At 42.3% G+C, this 27,015-nt stretch overlaps 1 protein-coding gene across 2 annotated transcripts in view; it reads left to right on the top strand.

The window, feature by feature from the left end:
- Positions 1-27,015, top strand: part of HOMER3 (homer scaffold protein 3) — a 175,661-nt gene that overhangs the window by 114,826 nt on the left and 33,820 nt on the right. For both annotated transcript variants that reach the window (XM_075851171.1, XM_075851164.1), the window contains 4 exons: positions 12,277-12,433; positions 12,515-12,646; positions 14,300-14,407; positions 21,152-21,273. In XM_075851171.1, the coding sequence (XP_075707286.1) occupies positions 12,277-12,433; positions 12,515-12,646; positions 14,300-14,407; positions 21,152-21,273 (519 nt within the window). The remainder of the gene's footprint in view (positions 1-12,276; positions 12,434-12,514; positions 12,647-14,299; positions 14,408-21,151; positions 21,274-27,015) is intronic.

Raw genomic sequence — 27,015 nt, 5'->3', positions numbered from 1 at the left:
CCTGTTGCCATGGTAGCAGTCGCCAGCCTTGCCATCGCGTGGCAAGGCTGCCGATTTGCTACAAACCTCTAGGATGCAGCGATCACAATGGATCGCTGCATCGAAGGGGTTATTGCTAGCTCCGGTTCCTGGCGATAGATCGGGGTGTCCGCTGTAACATACAGCAGACACCCACTGCTGATGACGCCAGCTCAGCTTCTGTTCAGCTCATCATTCCGTTGCTGGCGGACCGGGAGGTAAGCATTAGCCCTCCGATCACCTTTGCAGCCACCGGCAACCCAGCGATCACGTCGCTGGGGTGCCGATGGCTATAAACTCCTCACATGCTGCGATCTCTATTGAACGCAGCATGTGAGGGGTTAATCGGTCGGATCGGAGGCTAGCTCCGGTCCTGGCCGATACCTCAGGGTGCCAGCTGTAACATACAGCTGTCACCCGGCGGTGATGTCGCTGGCTCAGCTCCTGAGCCAGCTTCATCTCCATGACGTACAAATTGCGGGAAGGGGTTAAGGAGTTCTGATTTTGTAAAGTTTATTTTGAAGTTTAGGATTTTTCTGAAATCATTAAAATTCGTCAGGATGCGAGGTATCGCAGAGGTCAGATTGGTGATAATAAGCAGCAAATCATCTGCAAAAGCAGCTGTCGTATGTGTAAAGCTACCTACTCTCAAACCTGCGATATTCTCGTCCTGACATATTTTCTGGATGAGGATTTCCATGGTCAATATAAAGAGTGAGGGTGACAGGGGGCAATCTTGCCTTGTGCCATTTCGAATATAAAAACATGGAGATAAAGAGCTATTCAGTCGCAATCTGGCACTGGGAGCTGAGTAAAGAGAAAAAATAGCCGATATAAAGGGTTCAGGGAACCCAAATTTAGAAAGGGTGGCTCTCATAAATAGCCAACTAACTCGGTCGAAAGCTTTCTCTGCATCAGTTCACAGAAAAACTAGAGGAATCTTTTTATTTTGGGCATTATAAATGAGGTGAATCAAGCGTGTAGTGTTATGTTTTACTTCTCTGTTTGTCACAAATCCCGTCTGTTCTGGGCCAATGAGTTTATTAAGTAAGGGTTTTAGTCTGTTGGCTACAAGTTTCGTCCACCATTTTAAATCCGCGTTTAAGAGGGAAATCGGATGATAACTGCCACAGGAACATGAATCCTTACCTTCTTTTGGGATCAGACAGCTATGTTCTTCTAAAGCTTGTGGAGGAAGGCGACTCCAGTGAGCAGGTCATTACATATCATCAGGAATTTGGGAAGGAGGACAGTACTACATTTTTTATAATAGGAGATCGGAAGGCCATCTGGTCCTGGACTTTTACCGTTACTAATAGAATTCATTACCGAGGTGAGTTCTTGTAGCGTAAATGGAGTCATAAGGTTTTTTCTATCTACCTCCGTCAGAAGAGTACATCAATTGATGACAAAAACTGTTTGGTTAATTCAACTACATCTGGCATCTCAGGAAGGCTGTATAAGGAGTTCTAAAATTAGAGAAATTCAGGACGGATGCCCTCTATATCCGACACGTGATGACCTCTTGCATCTTGAATAGATGAGATGTAGGTCTGTTCAGATTTTTTTTTAATAAATTAAGGCCCCATGCACCCCCATGGAGCTTGGGTCTTAAGTCTGCGAGGTCTTTCTGAGCTTGTATAGGTTGAGATTTTTTTCCCCAGTGCTTCCATAGTGGAAATTTGTGCCAATAATGAGTTTAGTTATGTTGACCTTTGTTTTATAAGTCTGGAACCCAATGCAATAAGCTCACCTCATATAAATGCTTTGTGGGTTTCCCATATCACTGGGGAAGAAATGTCATCTCGGTCATTGTCTAATAAAGTCTCATTCAGTCTCCATGATCATGATTTAGCAGGGATGTTTGAAAGAGCCAAGTTTAGGTGTACTAGGGCGTGATCAGAAAGGGTTGTCACATCTATATCTGCTTGTAGGACTCTTGATATGTGTTGTTTAGAAACAAAAAGGTAATCTAATCTGTGATGTGAATCATAAAGGGTAGAGAAGAAGAGGTAGTCCCTTTCCTCGGGGTGAAGGTAACGGCATATATCAATTAGTCCTAGTGTATTGAGGGTTTTACGAACTCTGCGTAAGGAAGCAAAGGAATGTGAGGAGTGTTGAGTGGAGGTGTCGAGCAATGGATCAAGGGCTAAATTTAAATCTCCGCCCACCAAGAACGCGCCCTCCGCAAAACGATGAAATTTCTCCAGAGTTTGTAGTAACCAAGGTACCTGTCCCCTGTTAGGTGCATATAAATTCGCAATTGAGAGTGTCATGTTCGCTATGTTCCCCTTAATAAACAAAAAACGACCTTCCGGATCTGATTGTGATAAAACATGATCAAAGGGAAAATTTTTGCGGAAGGCTATGCTCACACCTTTGGAGGAAGAGGATGAATGAGAGCTATGAATCCATTTAGAGTAGTGGTGGTGACGCATTAAAGGTACATGTGGGGTTTTAAAATGGGTCTCTTGGAGTAAGATTATATCCGATCTCGACTTTTTAAGGAGGGAGAGTATCTGGCTTCTCTTCTTGGGTTCATTCAAGCCTCGAACATTATAAGAGGTCATTGTAATAGGGTTAAGAGTCATCCTGGTATAGACAATAATGAGGAAAATCTTTAAAAGGTGTCTCACTTCTCTCGGGACATAGGGGTCTTCGGACACTGAGTATTGACCTCCATAAGAGCTGGGAACAGGAGGTGAAACTACTACCATCCAGTTTCCTCCTTGAGCATGAGGAAGAAAACGAGTGAAGTGGGAAACAAGGGTTAGAACATACATATAAATCAAGTAAGCATAAAGCGACACAGGCTTATTAACAGCATAAGTAATGGTAATTCTACAAGACAAGATTCGTCATTATAACTGAAGATAGGGGCAGCCGAGCCCATATATGAGTAATTTAAGAAACAGGTAACTGTTATATAAATTTTTACACAACATAGATCTATACATCTAAGAAAATCCATTAAGTAGCGGCACCTAGAACCTGAACTAAAGTATCTTATGTAAGGAGGGGGTGACGACTGTCAATTATATCTATCCATTAGAACACATGGTTCGAGATCTGTGGGGTAAGTGTAGTAAATAAATGGATTTTAGGGTGCCAAATAAACTTCACGGAAACAATGTGTGGAAACCCATATTACTAAACCGAAGATAGTAAGCCGCATTCGACGTTGATTTGATGTAAAAACAGTCATTTATGTCATGATGGGATTACTTTTCAATCTAGCAAGTCTGTATATTTAGCAACTTGAGTTGGAAATTGAAAGTAGGTATCTGAGCTCAGATCAATGAGTGCAGTCCATATCTATCCTTTTGGGAGTTAGTTTTCCACCTTTCTTGCAGACTTTCGAACCTTTGCTGGAGCCAGCAATTACCCAGGGAGTCTGAGGAGTGATAGAAGCTTCATCTTGCGCCCAGTCTAGGATATTTAGGTCAGTATGATCCATAAACGAAAGCGCATCCTGGAGCTCTTCCCGGTTATTGATAGAGAAGCGTTTGCTCTTGGGTCTGAAAGGAAATGCCAAAGGGAAATTGCCATCTGTACGGAAAATGTTACGATTACGTAGGGCTTCTGTGAAAGACCTCAAACCTCACCTTTTATTGAGAGTGACCAGGGACAAGAAGAGTTTGCTACCTTCAAACAATATTGAGTCTTTTTCCCTGGACAATCGCAGAATATTGTCAAGTATCCTAGAATTAAAGAGTCTACAAATGTCCCTGGGAGGATCAGAGGGTTTGGTTTCCCCTTGACGGCTCTATGCACTTGTTCTATTGAGATCTCCTCTCTGTAATTATGACCTAGAATGGAATTGAAAACCTGTTTTACCGTAGAAAGCAGTGACTCAGGAGTCGATTCTGGAAGACCTTTTATTCTGATGTTATTGCGCCTGCCTCTGTTGTCCTGGTCTTCCAGCCAGTCTGCCACTTTATTTAGATGAGATTGACATGCATTGAAAGAGGTGGTAGCAGCTTCGAAATAGTTAATAACTTGTGCCTGGGTAGCTTCCAGATTTTCCACCCTTGCCCCAATCTGTTTCATATCATGTAAGTCTCGTATAACGGGGTCAAGAGCTTTGGCCAGAGCACGTTGAATAAATGATCTCGAAATCGGAAGATCTTTTGAGATTAAAATGTCCTCGGTATCAATGTCCTCCTCTGTAGAGTTAGGTTTGCGTATGAAATTGTCTAGGTTTCCAGCTCTAGGATTGCCAGATGTGTCTCTGGTTTTGCTCGGTCCGATCTTAACCATATTGTGGGATGAATGCTAAATATGAGTGGCTGCTCCAAATAGTACCAAGGTCTCACATATTCAAACCTTAGTAGTCTAGGCAAGCGTCTTGAGCAAAGTAGGTCATGTAGAAAGCCGTTGGTTTTCCGGAAAAATTAGGGCTGTGCCCCTTGAGGGGATGGGGTAGAAATGAGTCGGCAACTGGTCTAAGTCTAAAATGTGTGGATGGTAAAGCTGGTGGGGAATACAGCCTCCAAACGCCCAATACAGTGGTGTAGAGGGGAGGATGTACCTGGATAGTGCCTGGCAGTATGGAGCTCCTTTGAGGTGCGTCCGTCCCGTTCCGCCGCTAACCTCGCCCCCAGAATCAGCATTTAATAGCCTTAAGACTGCCTTCACTTCAGCCTCGATCCTCCATCATCCTGACGTGTCTCGGCAATTCTCGTTGGAGGTGGACGCTTCTTCTGTTGGTGCAGGTGCACTTCTGTTCCAGAGAGGCTTCAAAGGAAAGGCAGTAGTATGTGGCTATTACTCGAGACTTTTTCCTCTGCAGAGCGCAATTACTCTATTGAGGATCGGGAGTTTACTGGCCATCAAATTGTCTCTGGAGGAGTGGAGACATCTGCTCGAGGGCACAGCTCATACCATCCTGATACACCGACCACAAGAACCTCACCTACCTTCAGTCCGCTCAACGACTAAATCCCCGTCAAGCCAGGTGGTCGCTGTTCTTCACCCGTTTCCAATTTGTGCTCCACTACCGTCCCGCTGACAAGAATGTGAGGGACGATGCCCTGTCCAGGTTATTTCAAACGGAGGACACTGTGGAGTCCCTTTAAAGCATCATAGATTAGCCCTGCATTGTCACTGCCAATCCTTTGCAAGTTAGAGACATCCCTCCGGAGAGGACTTTTGTTCGGTCAGCAGACAGGAGAAGAATTCCCCGCTGGGGAGACGGCTCCAAACTGGCTGGGCACGCTGGTATTCGCAAGACGCAAGACTCAAGACCTGATAACTCGTCATTTCTGGTGGCCCACGTTGCCCAAAGATATTGTGGACTTTGTCTCTTCCTGTACTGTGTGTGCTTCTAACAAGGTTGCTCACTCCAAGCCTGCCAGTCTGCTCCAACCTCTGCCTGTACCCAATGCCCCTTGGTAGCACATTGTGATGGACTTTGTCACAGACCTTCCCCCCTCAGCAGAATGCAATACTGTCTGGGTGGTGGTGGACCGGTTTTCGAAGATGGCACATTTTATCCCACTGACCGGCCTACCTTCTGCTCCTCGACTGGCAAATCTCTTTATTCAGCACATCTTCCGCTTGCATGGCTTTCCCATTCACATTGTGTCACCTCAAAATTCTGGAGAGCCCTCTTCCTGGATGTGAGATTGGACTTTTCCTCAGCCTATCACTGCCAGTCCAATGGTCAAGTCGAGAGGATTAACAAGATCATGGAGAGTTATCTTCGCCACTTTATCTCCATGCAGCATGATGACTGGGTGCAACTTCTTCCATGGGCAGAGTTCTCGTATAACAACTATACAAGTGAGTCCACCATTTCCACACCATTCTACATTGTGTACGGTCAACATCCTAGAATCCCTCTTCCTGTGTCAGCTAGATCTCAGGTACCCGCAGCTGACTCTGCATTTGTGGACTTTCTGCATATCTGAGAAGAGACCCGGTTCTCTATTCTGCTGGCAGTCGATCCCATGAAGCAAAAGACGGATATAAGAATAAGAGAGCCGCCCCAGTATCTTCCGGGTACCAAAGTCTGGCTGTCCTCTAGGAATATCCGTCTGAAGGTGCCTTCATACAAATTTGCTCCCAGGTTAGCCGGACCTTTTGAGATCCTGCAACAGATTAATCTTGTCTCCTATAATCTTCGGCTACCTATACCCTCAAAACCCCCAACTTCTTTCATGTGTCCCTCTTGAAGCCTGTGGTCCTGAACCTCTACACTAACAGTCCTAGTCCTGCAGCTGCTCCCAGCGGTTCTTCCGATGTGTTCGAGGTAAAGGAGATCCTGGACTTCAAGAAAGTAGGAGGAAGAACTTTTTATTTGGTGGATTGGAGGGGGTTTGGTCTAAAGGAGAGGTCCTGTGAGCCAGAAGAGAACCTCAATGCCCCTGTCCTTATTAAGAAATTTCTCTCTCACTCTGGTCCCAAGAAGAGGGGGTGTAAGAGGGGGGATACTGTAACGTCCATGGCCACGGACCGTCGTTCTGACTCAACCCTTGACGGGCGTGGATCTGTGAGGGCTGGCCCGCATCTCCTCCCCAGGAGACGCCAGCACTCACTTCCACTCTGCTCTGCAATGTCCTTATAGGTGCGTCTGCTTTCATCGGCCATGTCTGGTATCATCCGCTACGTCTGGCGTCATCTGCCACGTCAAGCTCCATCCGAGCCAAAGCCTGTCTGACTGTCTACTGTCTGGACTCTTACAGGTACTCTTGTGTTAAAGACTTTGCATAGACTTTATATAGACTATTATTTGGCCAGCTGCTACTCCGCTACAGCGGTGCGGCCCAGTGGGTCCACATACCCACAGATCGTGACATCTTGATTCAGTCCCACAAACAGCGCTAAGCATGCAGCTGATATCTACCATTTTTTTCTAGTTTATTTCTATGTAAAAATGCCAGGTATTATGCAAAATTCATTAAAGTGTCACAATATATGAAGTTTTAGCCATCTACGTAGCTTAGCAAGTACATTTTTTATAAACATGCATGCAGTATCTATAATTGTATAACTCATGGACTGTAGAAAAAAATCTGTTTTCTCCCTCTTTCTTCGTTAAGTATATGGAACAGTACAAATTACAACCTATGGACGGCTAAAATGTAACAACCAATTCAACATTTCAGATTTCTTTGTTTTGCTGGAATATATAGTTTTGCACTTTACAGCTAGAAAAAGCAGTATCTCTCTATGACCCAGGCATGATTAACAGAGAGTATATGCATCTCACTTGGAAATTCCCCAAGACTCAATTAAGAGAAGCTTTCGTTTGGGTCAGATTAATCAGCTGTCACTTCATCTAGGTCATACAATGCTGAGGTAGAAATGTTGCCTGCACCCCCACCCTCTAGTGGGAAAAAACAGGCTAGGTGAGTAACTAGTAAAACAATATACTTCTTTAATGTAGTGATATTTAATCCATCCACACTTCACTCTAAGGGTACGAAGCCTGGCTTGCTTGCAGTGGGCGATGACCAGATTAATACCGGCACAATCATGCGGCGATTGGTCACCACATGTAGGTGTGGTTTCGGTGGCGTGCGGTTGCCGCTATGTGGGACTGTACCTTAATTCTCCTAGGGTTGAACTAATGACTTTGAGTGTGATGCATTTCACTCGCCAAAAAGTCCAAGAATATAAATTCTACGCATTAACAAGCATGTAGTTTTTGTATTTTGATTTATACTACAGTCAAACCTCTTTAAGCTGAGGTCTCAATATTGCACAGCAAAATTGTGTTTTATGGGGGTGGTCCTCTCAAAGAAAAAAGTATACAATGCTGGTTAAAATGCCTAATTAAGTTATCTGGTAGTACAGCATGCAAGTTCTCCTACATTGTAATCTGTTGTAGACAAATGTAGGTATTGAGGGTTTAGCCTCACATCAGCATATCACACAGAACCAGACTAGGACTAATAAAACAGCCGTGGTACTGTACACAAGTCACATCATGGTGGCCCCCACTCTTTCTCAGTCACCATGGTGACCCCTCCCTTTCCCAGTTCAAAATGGCCATATTATTCTTGGTCTCCAGCATGGCAATCCTCTAATTCTTCGTCCTCAGCATGGCACTCCTCTAATTCTTGTTGCCCAGCATGTTCCCCTGTTAGTCCCCAGCATGGCTCCCATATACTTTTTGGTCACCAGCATGCCTCCCTTCTTATTCTTTATCCCCAGGATGGCTCCTCTTATTCTTGGTTCCCAGCATGGCTCCCCTTTCATTCTTGGTCCAAAGCATGGCTCCCCTTTCATTCTTGTTCCAAAGCATGGCTTCTCTCTCATTCTTGGTTCCCAGCATGGCTCCCCTCTTATTCTGGATCCCCAGCATAGCTCCTCTCTTATTCCTGGTCCCTAGCATCAGTCCGCTCCCATTCCTAGTCCCCAGCATGGCTCCCACTCTTATTCCTATGTATGCATGACTTCCACTCAAGGGACTGTAAATGGTATGGGGTGAGGGTGTTGGCTGGATACTGAGAGTGGGCTGTTTCCAAAGGCACAAAAAAGGCACGGTCCGCACTTCCAATATTCTACAGTGATCTATTGCTGCTTAGCATAATTTTTATAAACTGAAAATTATATTCTTATTAGAGATGAGTGAATTTTCCTTAGTTCGTTTTGGGTTTGATTCAGTCGAACTGGCCAGCCGTTTTGATCCAAATAGAAATTGGCCTCAACTCGAAATTCCCCCAATTGCTCTGTTAGGTAGATCTCCCTGTGAGTAACGTGTCCCTCAGTAACTCTTATCCATAACAGTTTAACAGTTACTTTTGTCGTTTTTGTGGTTCCTACGAATATGTGTCTGTATTTGCTCTCTGGCAGGGGGGATGGGAGGCAGTAGGGGTAAAAAGATGTCTGCTTCTCTATATGAACACAATCTAGCATGTTATTTTTACTGGCAATACTTGTTATACTGATTTAATATGTATGGATATCTCTCAAGGGGTGTGTGTTCTGTGGGTGGGCTTGTTTGTACCTGTATTTTTGTTAGATGTGTATATTTTATTTTTTGTATGCAAAATTTTCAATAAAAAGTATCTGATTTGAAAGAAAAGAATAATATCTCCTGAGCCAATGTATGTAAAGGCAATTTGATTAGGCGGGTCACTAGTTCAGTTTAAGGGTAAGTTCACATAGGGCGGATGTGCTGCGTAAAAGCACACAGTGTATCCGCCCTGGGTGCTGCAAAGAATTCCGACGAAAAGCCGCACCAAATTGTGGTGCAGTTTTTTTGCCATAATGTCTGCTGCGGAAAACTGCACGTAAAAAAAAAAAAGTTTCATACTTATCCGTAGCCATGGCAATGCGTCCCTCTGCCGTCCTGCAGCGCAGCTTCCTGGAATGAAGTTTTAGCCCATGTGACCGCTGCAGCCTGTGATTGATTGCAGCAGTCACATGGGATGAAAGGTCATCCCTGGAGGCCGGGCTGGAAAGCAGGAGAAGAGAATTCAGGGTAAAATCTCATTTTTATTTTTTTCTGAGTTGTGATTTTTGTGGCGAAATCACATCTCTGCTGCAAAAATCGCAACATTTGCTAATTGTTGTGGGTTTTACCTCCCCATTGAATTCAATGGGGACAACCCACAACTAAAAAACAACGATTACGCAAATTCAATTGACATGCTGCAGATTAAGAAAACACACGGCATGTCCAAACAGCGTTTTTCCGCTCATCACTTACACAGCGTGTGGATGAGATTTGTTTTATCTCATCCACTTTGCTGCTACTGTATTAAGGTTCAGATTTTCCGCAACAAAATCAGTTGCGGAAAATCAGCAGTATTACGCTACGTGTGAACCCGGCCTAATAAAAGCCTGCTAGAAATATCATTTTTATGTTTTGTTATGTTATTTATTAGTGATATTTTTATCCAGTCTTTATAATATTCAGAAGTTTTAAAGTAATGAATGCATTATTCCTGTTGTTACTTCAATTTGAATCTTTTTAATTCTCTAAGGGCATGACCACACATGGCGGAATTCCTCCGCAACTGTCCGCATCAATGCCGCACCTAATCCGGGTTGCGGATTACGGCTGCGGATCTGCACAAAATGTGCAGAAAATTGATGCGGACTGGCCGCTGCGGACTGCAGGAAAAGTGCTTCCCTTCTCCCTATCAGTGCAGGATAGAGAGAAGGGACAGCACTTTCCCTAGTGAAAGTAAAAGAAATTCATACTTACCGCCCGTTGTCTTGATGACGCGTCCCTCCTTCGGCATCCAGCCCGACCTCCCTGGATGACGCGCCAGTCCATGTGACCGCTGCAGCCTGTGCTTGGCCTGTGATTGGCTGCAGCCGTCACTTCCACTGAAACGTCATCCTGGGAGGCCGGACTGGAGACAGAAACAGGGAGTTCTCGGTAAGTATGAACTTATATGTTTTTTTACAGATACATGTATATTGGGATCGGTAGTCACTGTCCCGGGTGCAGAAACAGTTACTGCCGATCGCTTAACTCTTTCAGCACCCTGGACAGTGACTATTTACTGACGTCTCCTAGCAACGCTCCCGTCATTACGGGAGCCCCATTGACTTCCTCAGTCTGGCTGTAGACCTAGAAATACATAGGTCCAGCCAGAATGAAGAAATGTCATGTTAAAAAACCAATACGCTCCGCACCACACATAACATGTGCATGACAGCTGCGGACTTCATTGCGGAACTTAGAATCTCCATTGAAGTCAATGGAGAAATTCCGCCATGAGTCCGCAACCAGTCCGCCACTGCTCCGCAACAGACAGAGCATGCTGCGGACACCACATTCCGCTCCGCAGCCTATGCTCCGCAGCGGAATTGTACGCATCGTGTAAACGAACACTGCGAAATTAAAGTGAAAGTCAATGGAGAAACGGCTCCGCTGCGGATTAACGCTGCGGAGTGTCCGCAGCGGAATTTAAGTGAAAATCCGCCATGTGTGAACCCGCCCTTAATGTCATTGCTAGGTCTCCCAGCAGTGTCAGCCAACAGTGTTCTGAAGGCTTGTAACCCAGCATGCAGCAATGCTCTTTTAAAATAATAGGGCAGAATGCCACTCAAATTGGAATGTTACAATTGGCCAGCGGAAGACACTGTCTTGCTGATACTGGATTTCCATCTCAAATTGCATTGGAATAAAACCGTTTATCATTCAGCAAACTAAATTAGGAACAGATGGCCTTCTAGAAATTGATATTTCTATATCTACAATGAATCACTCAGCTAATCGAAAATATATGCACTGCATTGCCACAAGTGTGTGGACACTACTTCTAATTAGCGGTTTGGCCGTTTTAGCCATAACTACTGTGTAACTAATGGGTACATAAAGTCAAGGCTACAACCTTGTAATGTCCATACGCATAACATCAGCAGTGGAATGAGTTTTACTCAGGAGCTCAGTGGATTTCAACATGGCACTATTTTAGTGTAAATTTACACTTTTCAGGGGTGGGAATCCATTTTCTCCATCTTTAGAACCAATATGGCTGCATAGATCCATATTGTTTTGGGTATAGACCCATATTGTTCTATTCAGCCTTCTGTTTAAATCAATGTCCACAGCCCCACAGAATAGGGAAAAAAAGATATCTATTGCTTATGATCATTCTCGTCATTGATTCAAAATGCATTCCCAATATTTCTCAAGTAGTAGGGGGTTAGCCGAATTAAACAACTATAATCCTACACAGATCAAGTCTAATAGTTGGCAAAAGCTAATTTGTTGCTGCCAGGAATGTCATGGTGGTTAACTTTGCATTGGCTCGTTGATGCATTAGCTGAGATGTACCCAGGACGAATTTCATAAGCGAGGTGTGAAGAGGCAATTTACGTAAGGTTTGCATAACTCAGTGGAAGAAGGAATAAAATTGGACATAAAATATCTTTATTCGCTCCTTGCATTCCGCTTCAGTAAAATATTCATTAACAGTTTACCAGACTTAATTCTCTAAGGTCTCCCCAAGATATTTTTCTCACCAACATATATGGTAGGTTAGAAATGGGGGATACCAGATAGGTGTATATATATATATATATATATAGAGTTGTGATGCGGGCTGCCATATTTGATTGTGGTCTATAAATAATGTCTAACCTAAAAAAAAAAAGAAATAAAACCTGAATCATACCTCTTTACTAAGTTGTCAAACATCAAATGTTTTTGTTTTTTTTAAACTTTTTATAGTAAAATTCTCTTTTTTACATTATTTCTAGTGCTTTATTTTTGTGTTTTTTTACATGTGTATCCAGCAGATCTTAAACAGTAGATGTTACATAATTCTTAAAAACTTTCTTTTTTAGGGAACAGCCCATTTTTAGCACACGAGCCCATGTTTTTCAAATTGATCCTGTCACCAAAAAGAACTGGATTCCAGCCAGCAAACATGCTGCTACTGTCTCATACTTCTTTGATGCCACAAGAAATGTGTATCGGATCATTAGTGTGGGTGGCACCAAGGTAAAGCACAGTGTGACATGTATTAGAAAATACAGAGTGAAATTGACTTTTTTTCCTTAATGCCACTAATTTATTTTACAGGCTATTATTAATAGTACTATTACCCCAAACATGACCTTCACCAAGACCTCACAGAAATTTGGACAGTGGGCTGACAGTCGAGCAAACACTGTATATGGTCTGGGCTTTGCGTCGGAACAGAACCTGATCCAGGTAAATTAAAAATACCAAATAACTTTGAAACTCCGGTATGATGTCGGCAAACCACCATAAAGCAGACGCATAGAATTGACTAGAACCCTATTGGTTATTATGTACCCTTAACTGTGCTCATTTCAATATCATGAGACGGGCAGAAAGCAATAAAAATAGGAATAGTCCCAACCCCACTGGTGTACTAATAAAATGGCAGAACAAATGTCCTGTTACAAAATATATGGGCATTTATACTTCTAAACCAAACTCAGAGCTTTCTGTCCTCTTCCCAAATCTGGATTCCTTCTGTGATACACAACATTTTTCATAAATAGGTCCAGGGTGTTTCTGCACCATAAAACTAAGCAGCAAATGTTTATGCATGACTAGTTAAGTTAAAACAGATTCTTAGTCAGTGCTGGGTCACCTAAGATATTTCTCTGCAGTGATGTTTTTGAAGCAGATTGATGCTTTGAATACAGAGATCCAGTGACCCATTCATGAATACACAAATCTGAAATTAACATCAAAGCAGGAAGCTCCAGCCTTCTGTACATATAAATGTTCATAAAGAATGTCTTTACACACCTCAGACCTGCAGTGTAGCCTAGACGACCATCCAATATCCAAAATATTGTAAAATATGAACTTTGAAGCTGTGGTAGATGACACAAATTGTCTCAGGACCCATCTTCAGACACATCAACTTACATATATCACTGGCAAATGCAGTTTTTTTTTTTTTTTTTTTTAAAGCCTAAGGCCATAGTTTGTATGGCAGCACATGGCGTCCTTATGGTTCCGTATTATGGAACTGTAGTCTGTTACCTCCATGCAGCATTGTGTTCTCACCTAGATGAACGTTTCTAGCGGAGAATACCTTTGTAATAAGGCTTGCAATGGTAAATGCCACTATTTTTGGTGAAAAATCTGAGGCCCATAAAGTTACCGTTTAGGTGCTCTGTTATGGATTCTTCCAACACGAATTCTTACTTTTGCATTTTTTCCTGCCTTCATGTCTGCAGTAAAAGACCAGGCATTTTCCATAACCATGGGTATGCTCACATGTATATGACCGTAAATATACACTCTTATCCAGAAACCTTTCTTGTCTGTAAGGGAAGGAAGGGTCAAATGATTCCTCTTGCCGACAGGAACCTTGTATGAACTAGATACTTCTTTAGTTCCTCCATAAGGCCTTATTCAGACTTGGTGGTAATTGTTCAGCATGAAGCTGCACAACTATCATGCCACAGAAACCATAACAAAACCACATTGATACCTGTGTATTATGTGCCACAGTTTTGCTGTAATTGGTGAACATCTTTTGTTTTTTTTTTACAAAATATTTCTTGACAAAATATAAATATATAGGTTGTGATGTTAATTTGCTAATCCATATCCTTTCCTGTAATTCAGTCACGCACCTCTGCTTCTACAAATTTATGGCTTATTGAGCAATTCCAGATTATTATCAGAACTGTGACTATATGTACGAATTATAGACTATAAGGAATTCCAATCTAATGTGCAGAAGTAATCAAATTAGCTTTTTGATGCATGGGCGGTCAAATTATTACTAGAAAAAGTATTCTAGAAAGTGATTTTGAATCTTCAAAACTGTGAAAGTGTAACACTAGGGTTTTATGAATCAGTCTATACTGTCCTCAGTTTGCAGAAAAGTTCCAGGAAGTGAGAGAGGCTGCCCGACTGGCAAGAGAGAAATCTCAGGATAAAACGGAACTGACAAATCCAGCTCTTAATATCACCGCACAGCAGGTAAGGCAATATAGATCGGACAATTTTAATGTAGCTTCTGTAATAACCCAAAATGCATGTTCTAAATTAGAATACTGTCCTCGCTACAGGAAGATGTGAGTGGTCACACAATGGCTAAAAGTTTTGAGACGGACACAAATTTTGATTTTCACAAAGTTGGCTGCTTCAGTGTTTTTAGATCTTTTAGTCAGATGTTTCTATGGTATACTGAAGAACAATTATAAGCATTTCATACATTTTTAAATTTTCATTGACAAATACATCAACTTTATGCAAAGACTCAATATTTACGGTGTTGACCCTTCTTTTTCAAGACTTCTGTAATTCGCCCTGGCATGCTGGATATCAGCTTCTGGGCCAAATCCTGACTGATGGCAACCCATTCTTGCCTAATCAGTGATTGGAGTTTATCACAATTTCTTTGTTTTTGTTTGTCCACCTGCTTTTTCAGGATTGACCACAGGTTCTCAATGGGATTAAGATCTGGGGAGTTTCCTGGCCATGGACCCAAAATGGCAATGTTTTATTCACCAAGCCACTTAGTTATCACTTTTGCCTTGTGACATGGTGCTCCATCATGCTGGAAAAAGCATTGTTCATCATCAAATTGCTCAGGGATCTTTGGGAGAAGTTGCTCTTGGAGGATGTTTAGATACCATTCTTTATTCATAGACGTGTTCTTAGGCAAAATTGTGAGTGAGCCCACTCCCTTGGATGAAAAGCAACCCCACACATGAATGGTCTCCGGATGCTTTACTGTTGGCATGACACAGGACTCATGGTAGCGCTCACCTTTTCTTCTCTGGACAAGCATTCTTCCAGATGTCCCAAACAGCCTGAAGGAGGCTTCATCAGAGAAAAAAACTTTACCCCAGTCCTCTGCAGTCCATTCCCTGTACTTCCTGCAGAATATCGGTCTGTCCTAGATGTTGTACTTGGAGAGAATTGGCTTCTTTGCTGCCCTTTTTGATACCAGACCAGCCTCCAAAAGCCTTCGCCTCACGGTGCGAGTAGATACACTGTCACCTGCCTGCTGCCATTCCTGAGCAAGCTCTGCACTGGTGTTGCACCGAGACGGTCCTGGCACTTGCTGGACTTTCTTATGTGACCTGAAGCCTTTTTCACAACAATTGAACCTCTCTCCTTCAAGTCCTTAATGATCCGATAAATGGTTGATTTAGGGGCAATGATAACTGCATGTGTTTCATTGGAGGTAACCATGATTAACAGAAGAAGACAATGATTTCAAACAGCATTACGCACCATCCCCCTTTTAAAGCAACCAGTCTGCTCTTATAATTCAATCAGCATGACAGAGTGATATCAGCAGCCTTGTCCTCTTTAAGGGTATGTTCACACGGCCTATTTTCAGCCGTTTTTCGGGCTGTAAGCGCCCGAAAAACGGCAGAGAAATCGGAAGCAGAACGCCTCCAAACATCTGCCCATTGATTTTAATGGGAAAACGGCTGCGAAAAAGAAGTGCAGGTCACTTCTTGGGACGTTTTTGGAGGCGTTTATTATAGACTATTGAAAAAAGCTCCACAAACGGCCGTAAAAAACGCTGCGAAAAAGGCTGCGAAAATCGCGAGTAGCACAAAAAACTTCTGCAAATCAGGAGCTGTTTTATTTTGAAAACAGCTCCGTATTTTGAGAAGTTTTTGACTCTGCGTTTATACCATTACACTTTCTGCTGAGCTAACGAGAAGATCACCGAAATTATGTTATCAAGTAATTTTGTGCCAGGGCTGAAATGCAGTGGAAATGGGGTGTTTGTGATAGGCTGAGTTGACACAGGGCGGATACACTGTGTAAAGTTACATTGCGTATCTGCCCCAGTGGCCGCAGGGAATTCCGGGAAAAAAACTGCACCAAACTGTGGTGCAGTTTATTGCCTGGAATGTCTGTTGCGGAAAACTGCAGTATTTAGCTGGCCAGCCTCCTAGAATGACGTTTCATCCCAGGTGACGGCTGCAGCGGCGATAACATGGGATGAAGCGTCATACCAGGAGAATGGCCCTCTGACGTCATCCAGGCTGGCCTCCTGGGATGACGTTTCATCCCATGTGACCGCCACTACAGCCTGTGATTGGCTGCAGTGGTCACATCGGATGAAAGGTCATCCCAGGAGGCTGGTCTGGAGGAAGAAGCACAGACTTCTGGGTAAGTATAAGATTATTTTTTTTCTGAAGTTGCGTTTTTTGAGGCGGAATTGCTGCGATTCCGCTGCAAAAAACCGCAACAGCTGCTATTTGTTGCAGGTTTTACCTCCCCATTGAATTCAATGGAGAAAACCCGGAACAAATAAGCAGCGTTTACACAAATATAATTGACATGCTGCGGAATAAAATTCTGCACCGCATGTCAATTTCTGAGCGTTTTTTTTTTTGCTCAGTATTTATGCAGTGTGTGGATGAGATTTGTTCTATCCGATTCACTTTGCTTCTACTGTATTATTCTGCAGATTTTCCGCAATGAATTCCGTTGTGAAAAATCATAGTATTTACGCAACGTGTGAACTGACCCATGAAGTTAATTTTCATGTCAAGGAATGACTTTGCAATTAATTGCACTTCATCTGATCACTATTCATATCAATCTAGAGTTAATGCAAACTGCCACTATAAAAACTGAAGCAGTAAACGTTGTGAAAACCAAAATTTGTGTCAGTCTCAAAACTTTTGGCCAAGACTGTAGTATTACATAGCAGTCAATCAAATAACTGGGCATAATAATAATGGATAATAAATGGCCTTTCGAGCATTAAATTGAAGTTTATCATTTTCAAAAGCATTGTTGCCGCATCAAGTGGAAAATACTAACGACACTTCTCTGTTTCAAACCACGAACTTTAGGTTTAATGCTCTTTTATTGATGGTACAAACAGTATACAATCTTTAGCGCCTTGATTTCACAGTCTCCAGTTTCATATGTTTTCTATTTTTTATGTGTTTGTCTGTAACTATATTTCCACTCTTTCTATCCCATGTTTATTTCCTGCCTGTACTTCCCACACCCACCTAAACTGCTTACTCTAGTTGTAGAGTGATGGACACTGGCAATGCCACAGGCTGGCAGTGTCATATCCTGGCATTCAGGCATCATACACTCTGCCAGACGCTGAGAAGCCTACTGGATAAACCACTGCCATCTCAGGGCATTGAGCAGATGGAAGAAAAACTCTGTTGGTTTTAAACAAGCTGTTACACGATTATTGCCTTGGAACTTCAGACACGCACAAAGCTAAATTAACGAGGAAGGGAAAAATGTTGTATAAACTAACTTCATTATTCATTTGAAATATACACTATATGGACAAAAGTATTGGGACTTAACACTTAATCATTGAATTCAGATGTTTCATTTAGTCCCATTGCAACTGGTGTATAAAATCCAGCACCTCGCCAAGCAGTTGACCTTTACAAACATCTGTGATAGAATGGGTCGTTGTAAAGAGCTCACTGAATTCCAGCATGGTACTGTAATAGGATTCATGATATATCTTCCCTCCTAGATAGTCCATGATCAACTGTGAGTGATATTATTGCAACGTGGAAGCGTTTAGGAACCACAGCAACTCAGCCACAAAGTGGCAGCCCACGGAAAGTTACAGAGCGGGGTCACCGAGTTCTGAGGTGCATAGTGCATAAAAGTTGCCAACGCTCTGCTGACTGAATAACTTCCAAACCTTCTCCAGCATTAACATCAGCACAAAAACTTTCCCCGGGGGCTTCATGGCATGGGTTTTCATTACTGAGCAGCTGCATACAAGCCTCAGATCACTAAGCACAATGCCAAGCGTCAGATGGAGTAGTGTAAAGCATGTCGCCACTGAATTCTGGAGCAGTGGAAATGTGTGCTGTGAAGAATTACCCTTCTCTGTCTGATGGACGAGTCGGAGTTCGGCGAATGCCAGGAGAACATTACCTGCCTGACTGCATTGTGCCAACTGTAACTTGGTGGAGGAGGGATAATGCTATGATTTGTTTTCAGGGGTTGGCCTAGACCCCTTAGTTCCATTGAAGGGAAATCTTAATGCTTCAGCATACCAAGACAGTTTGGACAATTGTTTACTTCCAACTTTCTGACAACAGTTTGGGGAAGGCCCCATTTCTGTTCCAGCATGACTGTGCCCCAATGCACATAGCAAGGCCCATAAATGCATGGTTGGGTGAGTTCGGTGTGGAAGAACTTGGATGGCCCATACATTCCCTGACCTCAACCCCATCGAAAACCTTTAGGATGAACTAGAGTGGAGATTGCGAGCCAGGACCTCTTGTCCACCAGCAGTGTCTCACCTCACAAATGCTCTTCTAGATGAATGGGCAAAAGTTCCCACAGACACACTACAAAATCTTGTAGAAAGCCTACCCAGAAGAGTGGAAGATGTTTTAGCTGAAAAGGGTGAATCAACTTCATATTAATGGTTTTAGAATGGGATGTCATAAAAGCTCCTGTAGGTGTAATGTGTAGGTGTCCTAATACTATTGTCTACATGGTGAGTGGATGTATGTGTGTGTGTGTGTATATATATATATACATGTATGTATGTGTGTATATATATATATATATATATATATACATATATATATATATACACACACAAACACACACACACACAATTTTTAAGAATATGTGTCTTAAGATATGCGTTTACTGATTAGCACAAAGCAATGTTACTGGAAGCAAAACAAGTCACAATACTGTATTAGGCTGGATTATTCAAGGCTGGATTATTAATTAACCCCTTAACGACCGCCCTCCGTCTTTTGACAGAAGGTGGTGCAGGTTCTTATTCTACAGGGACTTTTGGCGTCGCTGTAGAAAAGGCTTATGAGCACTCCAGTGAGCGCTCATCCTCTAAGCTGTTACTAACAGCTCCTGTACTTAGAGAAGCCTCCTGAATACAGCTGGGATCGGAGGAAACGCTGATTAATCTTTTGACCGCAGCGGTCCACGAGCACGGCATAATCAAAGTGGACTCCTGTATGGGATCAGATACATTACAAATTCTAGTATAATGTCCCATGTGCGCTGCATGTTATATAAAAGTGGTTATGCCCTAGGTGATCTGAGTTACATTGTATGTATACTGACATAGGTATCCTTATAAGGTAGCTAACATTATCTCGAGTACCTTAGTTTGTTTAGAAATAGCTAGCAAATATCATCTTTAATGAAATGAGAGGATGTCACATTGCTGCAGAAAAGCCAACATGAGACTGGAGGGGGAAGTAAGGGAGGTGTCTCATCTTTTACATATTTAAGTACAGTCTAATCAATTTCTCACAGCCTTGCCTGTCAATTTCTTTCCCTAATGTCTTTGGCTCAGCTGTGAAGTCCATGTGAAGCTCTTAATTTAGCCTCTCGGTGCCTGCAGCCACTTGCCAGTGTTGACTTGGTTAAATAAGGCTCTTTCCAGAGGAAGTTCTTAACCCTTAAGGCCTTATTCACACGAACGTGTGCGTTTTGCGCGTGCAAAAAACGCTGCATTTTGCGCGCGTTGCAGTTGCGTGTGTCATCAGTGTTTGCTGCGTGGCTGCATGATTTTCGCGCATATGCCATCTTTATGAGACGCGGTTTTGATGTTTAGAAAAAGAAATTAAGGAAGTGCTTTTATTTTTTCCTTCATTTCTTTATCTACTGTTGCGCGAATCATGCGCGACACACGGAAGTGCTTCCGTGTGCTGCGTGTGATTTTCACGCACCCATTGACTTCAATGGGTGCGTGATGCACGAAAAACGCCCAAGTATAGGACATGTCGTGAGTTTTATGCAGCGGACACACGCTGCGTGAAAATCATGGAATGTCTGAACGGCCCCATTGACTAACATAGGTCCGTGCGACGCGTGTGATTTTCACGCGTGTATCACGGACGTTAAACACGTTCGTGTGAATAAGGCCTAAATGTAATTTGTTTATCACAAAAAGGCTGGTTTAACACAGACATAATATGACTTCATTTTAGGATCCCCTGCGGTTTTACTAAAGTGAACTTAGATCACTATGGAAACCTATTGTTTTGCAGTCTATTTGTGTGTTGCAGCAATAATACGGACCCTAAAATTCTGCAGTATTATGGCTATGTAAAAATACAAATACAAGTAATACAACATACATGAATTAACCATGTGGAATATAGTACATTGAGGTACTGTATCTTGGAAGTGTTTTTTATTCTAGACCTATGCTATATAGTGAATCCTAAATTGTTTAGGCTGGAGCTACATGGCGACATTGGCCGCGACAAAGATTATTGTGCGATCGCAGTGTGGTGTTGGCTGCGTCGCAGTAATGAAAGTAAAAGTGGCCGCGTTGCCACCCGAAGGTTACTGCGACTGGACAGTGACAAGAAATCCAAACTTGATGGGTTTTTTGCAAATGTCGCTGTCGCAGCAACCTGTGGATCGGAACGTGGCCACATTGACTTTCATTACTGAAATGCAGCCAGCGCGACACTACAATATCACAGAGATCTTTCGCCTTATGAGGCCCATGCACACAGCAGAACAACCTATCTGCCACCTATTCTAGGCCAGTGTGAGGCCAGACAAATGGGGTTTTTAACATCCAATTAAATGCATTAAAAATGTTTGCGTTTTGGCAGTAAAAAATACTTTTCCAGTACTTCGAGAACTTTTACATCCTTTGTTTGACTCTTACAGAAAATTCTAGACATGTGAAACACAAATGTCACATGTCATTTACATAATATTCTTTAGTACAACATATTTTATTCTCCTTAGATAGTACCTTCTCCGATTATTAGTGCCAATGGACCAGGAGATGAGAAGCTCTTCCGGAGCCAGAGTGCAGAGATGGAGCTCAGTACAGAACGAGAACGGGTGAAGAAGATGTTGTCAGAAGGGTAAATACATACAGTGTGTGTGTGTGTGTGTGTGTGTGTGTGTGTGTATATGTGTATATATATATATATATATATATATATATATATATATATGTCCATCATCAAAATAATGCTAGAATTTTTATCTTGTCTAGTATCAATTAATGAGAAATAATCTAAACATTAGAATTGTGTGGGTATGACAAAATATCAGCTACCTATATATTGTATGTATACCTTCTAGATCAATGCTTAGAACTATTCATTGTTCAATATCAGATAGCAAGAATGGGAGGTGTGGGATACTATGTACGTTCCAATGACTGAAAACCAAATTCCAACTCCCCATGCATTTCCTTAATACCAAATTATACAAGCTATCCAGCAGCAGTTTCCATGGAACCTATGAACCAGTGGCTCTGTCTATCCTAGAAGATGTAGCTTAGGTAGCAAAACTCTTTAAATTCCTCAGCCATTTTATGCTGCCCAGTCTTCAGACAGCATAGGATAAAAGAGGAGATGCTGAGCAAATTGAAGCAGAAGAACTTTGTAATTCCTGTTTTAAATTTTACTGGCGCAGGACTTCTCATGACTCGGCAAGCACCAAGTCCTCCCCCACCTAAAATACCCACGGGTTAGGCAGCATATGGCAAACTTATTACGGAAATGTCTGCAACTAACAATCTCTTCCACACATCTGAATGGGGTTGTTTCTGCAGCATGTGCACAGATTAAAAAAAATATATATATACATTCAGTTGTAAAACAGTCACAGAAATGTCAGCAACAAATCCTCCACATGTGCCTATAAGGTCTGTTTTTATAACACTATCCTTTTGTAAAAGAGATGTTGCCCTCCAAAAAGGGAGATGTGATTTCTCTAATCTATTGAATACCTTATAATGATACTGCAAGGAAAATTTGGTCCGTGTGTGTTGCGTTATGTATCAGTGTGCTGTACGCAGTAACCTATTTTGTTACTGACGTACATTAAAGTGAACGAATCCATGGAGCAGTCAGTGACCGGTTGATACCCTGGATTTTATTAAATTCGGTCAAAACGTATCCCACTGTATGGCATACAATAGGATATGTCACCTGGGGAATGGCCCTGGGGAAACTCATGAAGTCACTGTCCCTAAATGGACAGAGCCGTCAGCAGCTTTCCCAGGGCCAAAGTCCATGGGCAGAGTGCTTGTGATGCTATGCCTGGAGACTCCGGCATTGGCAAGCTCCTGACATCACTGGCCATATAGTGATGTCAGGAGCGGTATACGTTTTTTTTGTGGGATCTCTCAAGATGGAATAGCATAGTCTACTATATTCCATTCTTCGGAAAAAAAAACATATATCGAAGTATCAAAGTATACCAGCCCGACGTAGACCGAAAGGACATAATGGAGCCCTATGAACACATTTATCGTGTATGTCGGGAGCTTTTCCGACATACAAGATATACGTAGGGCAATAACATGATGTGGAGGGCGCCTTAAGAGAAGGTGAAGCACTTGCGAGGATGTAAGGAGCACAGGATGTAAGGAGCACTAAGGCAGGTAAAAAAAAAAAAGCCTATACTCACCATGGCCACACATCTCTCTGACATCCTGCAGCCTGGCCTCCTGGGATGACGTTTTGTCCCATGTGACCGCTGCAGCCTGTGATTGGCTGCAGCAGTCACATGGTATGAAACGTCGTCCCTGGAGGTTGGGTTGGACGCAGAAGCCGAGAGTTCTGGGTAACTATAATTTTATTTATTTTTCTGAGCTACAATTGTTTTGTGGCAGAATCGCAGCTTTTCTACTACAAAAAGAGCAACATCTGCTATTTGTTGCAGGTTTTACCTCCTCATTGGATTAATGGAATTCAATAGAGAAAACCCACAACAGAAGAGCAGCGATTCCGCAACATACAGTAAATGGACATGCTGCAGGTTAAAATACCGCACCGCAGGTCAATTTATGAACGGTTTTTCGGCAGTTTTTTTACGCAGCGTGTGGATGAGAGCTGCTACTGTATTATTAGGCTGCAGATTTTCCGCAATAAAATCAGTTGCGGAAAATCCGTAGTGTTTATGCTACAAGTGAACTTACCCTTACCCCTTTGCATTGTAAATGGTGAAATGCGTGGCAATTTTGCAACATAATAGGTATGCGGCTGATTTACCAGCAGAATGCCCTAAATCCCATACAGGTTTTTTTCTGCTGCATGAGCATGAGGGTTTGAAAACCCCATTCACATAAATTGTATTGTAATTTGTAGTGGATTTTCAGTGCACAATCTGTACCGAAAATAGACACATCCACCAAGTCTGAAGTAGCCCCAGGGTCTATTCACATAGGGTGGTCAAATCCCATCTTTTGTCACAATTTTTGCAAAATCGCAGCAAAAACATGATTTGACTGCACTAAGAATATAGCCTAAAAGCATTTTTTTCCATGTTTTGTGCCATTTTTTTTAATGCAATTTTTGTAATTGCAGCACAAATAACGCGGTTTTAAAATCGCTGCAAAACTGCACCACTTTTGCCACTATTACGAAAATCTCAGCGAAAAAGGCGCGGTAACGAAACAAAAAACAACAAACTTTATTTTCTACAAGTGGGGTCAGGAGGGATATGAAGGAGGATGGGGCATTTACCAGTCTTGCCGGGTCCAGTCGGCTGTGTATACAAGGACTTGTCTGGTGGACTGTCTTTCTCCTTGTGCTGCTTTGATGCTGCATATTCCCCTGAGTCCTCTAAGCATACCAGCGTTAGTTACTTTGGAGGAAGGAACTATTACAATGAAGGGTTAGTTCCTTTCTCCAAGTAACGAACGCTGTTGCCCTGATCCATATGTTTAAAGTTACTAAGAAGCAGGTGGGCCCCTTTTTCAGCATTGTGGCCAGGCCCCTGACTGCAGTACTGCCCTGATGCCCCTGTCAGTGGTACAGTGGTACGGACATTCTTTAGGGACATTAGTGGATAATAAACCTACTTAAAGTTACTCTGTCACCAGATTATAAATGCCCTATCTCCTGCATAATCTGATCGGTGCTGTAATGTAGATAACAACAGTGGTTTTTATTTTGAAAAACGATAATTTTTTAGCAAGTTATGAGCAATTTTAGATTTATGCTAATTCATTTCTTAATAGACAACTGGGCGTGTTTTTACTTTCGACCAACTGGGCGTTGTACAGAGGAGTGTATGACGCTGACCAATCAGTGACTAATCAGTGTCCTACACTACTCATTGTTCCAGCCCAGCTTCTTTCGCTGCATAATCACGCTGTAACAATGGGCTGTAACAATGAGAAGTGCAGGACGCTGATTGGTCACTGATTGGTCAGCATCATACACTCCTCTGTACAACGCCCAGTTGGTCAAAAGTAAAAACACGCCCAGTTGTCTATTAAGAAAGTCATTAGCATAAATCTAAAATTGCTCATAAATTGCTAAAAAATGATCGTTTTTCAAAATAAAAACCACTGCTGTTATCTACATTACAGCGCCGATCAGATTATGTAGGCGATAGGGCATTTATAATCTGGTGAGAGAGCCTCTTTAAAGAGGACCTGTCTGTTCCCCTGACGTGTGTTTTAGTAAATACATGAGTTCCCCAATAAATAACAATTCTGGAGCACCTTTTCTTAAAACTTAGTTTTGTGCTAGTCCTCTGTTATTTCTCATGGAATTGTATGAATAAATTAACAACTGGGCGTTACCATTCTCCAATCAGTATGGACACTGTAGGGACATGCCCTATTAACAAGGGACAGGAAAGTGCCCAATTGCCAATTTTGTTTCAGCAGTCAGAAAATGAAGGATAATTTTTGACAGCGCTGCTGATTAAAAAAAAGAACTCAGATCCACTGAAGTTGTTCTAAGGGTTTATTAGATGCAGTTACAGCTACACATTACAAGATCGTACTGGTCTCTTCACCTGGATAGAACATTCTTCCAGTACTGGTGTACTGTCCTGATGAAGAGAACAGTGCTATCTCATAACTCGTAGATGTTACAGTAAACAGTACCTAAAAAAACTTTTTTAATGATATTTTAGATCCACTGGAATTCTTCTTTCAGCAGCACTGTCAAAATTGATCCTTTATTTTCTCTGACTTCCGATATAATTTACAAATGGACCACCATCCCCGGCAGCTGGGTTACTCTACATGCCCAATAAGGAGTTGCGCCCTGAGAACTACCCAACAAGGAGAGCAGACTCTGTGAGGGGGTATATCACCTGAGGTCTTTCCTCAACTGCCTTATTGTACTTGGTGGACTAAGTGGATTGTCAAATAAGTGAAGTTAGTAAACCAGAGCTAAAAAAAAAAAGTCCCTGTAAGTACTTTTCTTTTACTTTTTCACTGTTCTTTGTAACTGGGATAATGGATAGCAAGATTGGAGGTTTTCTTCAGTGCACAGTTTGTCATATGTATGCACGACTGGAGCAGGAGTTCCAGGGTGAATACCTTTGTGGCAGATGTGAGCATGTTGGGCACCACATATTGGCATATTTATGGAAAAAAATCCCATTTTCACTCTGCAACATCGAGTGCACACTAATTTCTACAAAACACCTGCGGGGTTAACATGCTCACTACACCCCTAGGTGAATGCATTGAGGGGGTGTAGTTTCCAAAATGTGGTCACTTCTGGGGGGTTTCCACTGTTTTGGTCCCACAGGCGCCCAGAAACCAATCCAGCAAAACCTGCACTCCAAATGGCGCTCCTTCCCTTCTGAGCCCTGCTGTGTGCCCACACAGTAGTTTATGACCACATATGGGGTTTTGCCGTACTCGGGAGAAATTGCTTTACAAATGTTGAGGTGCTTTTTGTCCTTTATTTGTTGAGAAAATGAAACATTTTGAGCTAAAGCTACGCCTTATTGAAGAAAAAGGATTGTTTTATTTTCACTGCCCAATTCTAATAAATTCTATGAAACACCTGTGGGGTCAAAATGCTCACTACACATCTAGATTAATTCCTCAAGGGGTGTAGTTTCTTAAATGGGGTCCCTTTTTGGGCGTTTTCATTGTTTTGTCCCCTCAGGGGCTTTGCAAATGCGACATGGTCTCCGCAAACCATTCCTGCTAAATGTGATCTCCAAAAGCCAAATAGCGCTCTTTCCCTTCTAAGCCCTGCCGTGTGTCCAAACAGCCGTTTATGACCACATGTAGGGTATTGTTTTACTCGGGAGAAACTGCTTTACAAATTTTGCAGTGCTTTTTCTCTTTTAGTGTTTGTGGAAATGAGAAAAAACTAGCTAAAACTACATTTTCTTTGAAAAAATTTAGATTTTAATTTTCATGGCCTACTTCCAATAATTTCTGTAAAAAACCTGTGCGGTCAAAATGCTCACTATACCTCTAGATAATTTCCTTGATGTGTGTAGTTTCCCAAATGGAGACACTTTTGGGGGATTTCCACTGTTTTGGCCCCACAAGACCTTTTCAAACCTGACATGGTGCCTAAAATATATTCTAATAAAAATAAGGCCCCAAAATCCACAAGGTGCTCCTTTGCTTCTGAGGCCTATGTTTCAGTCCGTTAGCGCACTAGGGCCACATGTGGGATATTTCTAAAAAGCCACTTCACAACTGACCTGGCTCCTGTATAAATAGCCTTTTGAAATTTTCTTGAAAATGTGAGAAATTGCTGCTAAATTTCTAAGCCTTGTAACGTCCTAGAAAAATAAAAGGATGTTCAAAAAACTATGCCAAACTAAAGTAGACATATGGGAATGTTAATTCGCAACAATTTTGTGTGGTATAACTGCCT

This window comes from Rhinoderma darwinii, chromosome 1 (genome assembly GCF_050947455.1).
Source record: "Rhinoderma darwinii isolate aRhiDar2 chromosome 1, aRhiDar2.hap1, whole genome shotgun sequence".
NCBI classification, from domain to species: domain Eukaryota; kingdom Metazoa; phylum Chordata; class Amphibia; order Anura; family Rhinodermatidae; genus Rhinoderma; species Rhinoderma darwinii.
This window is presented reverse-complemented; position numbering and strand designations above follow the sequence as displayed.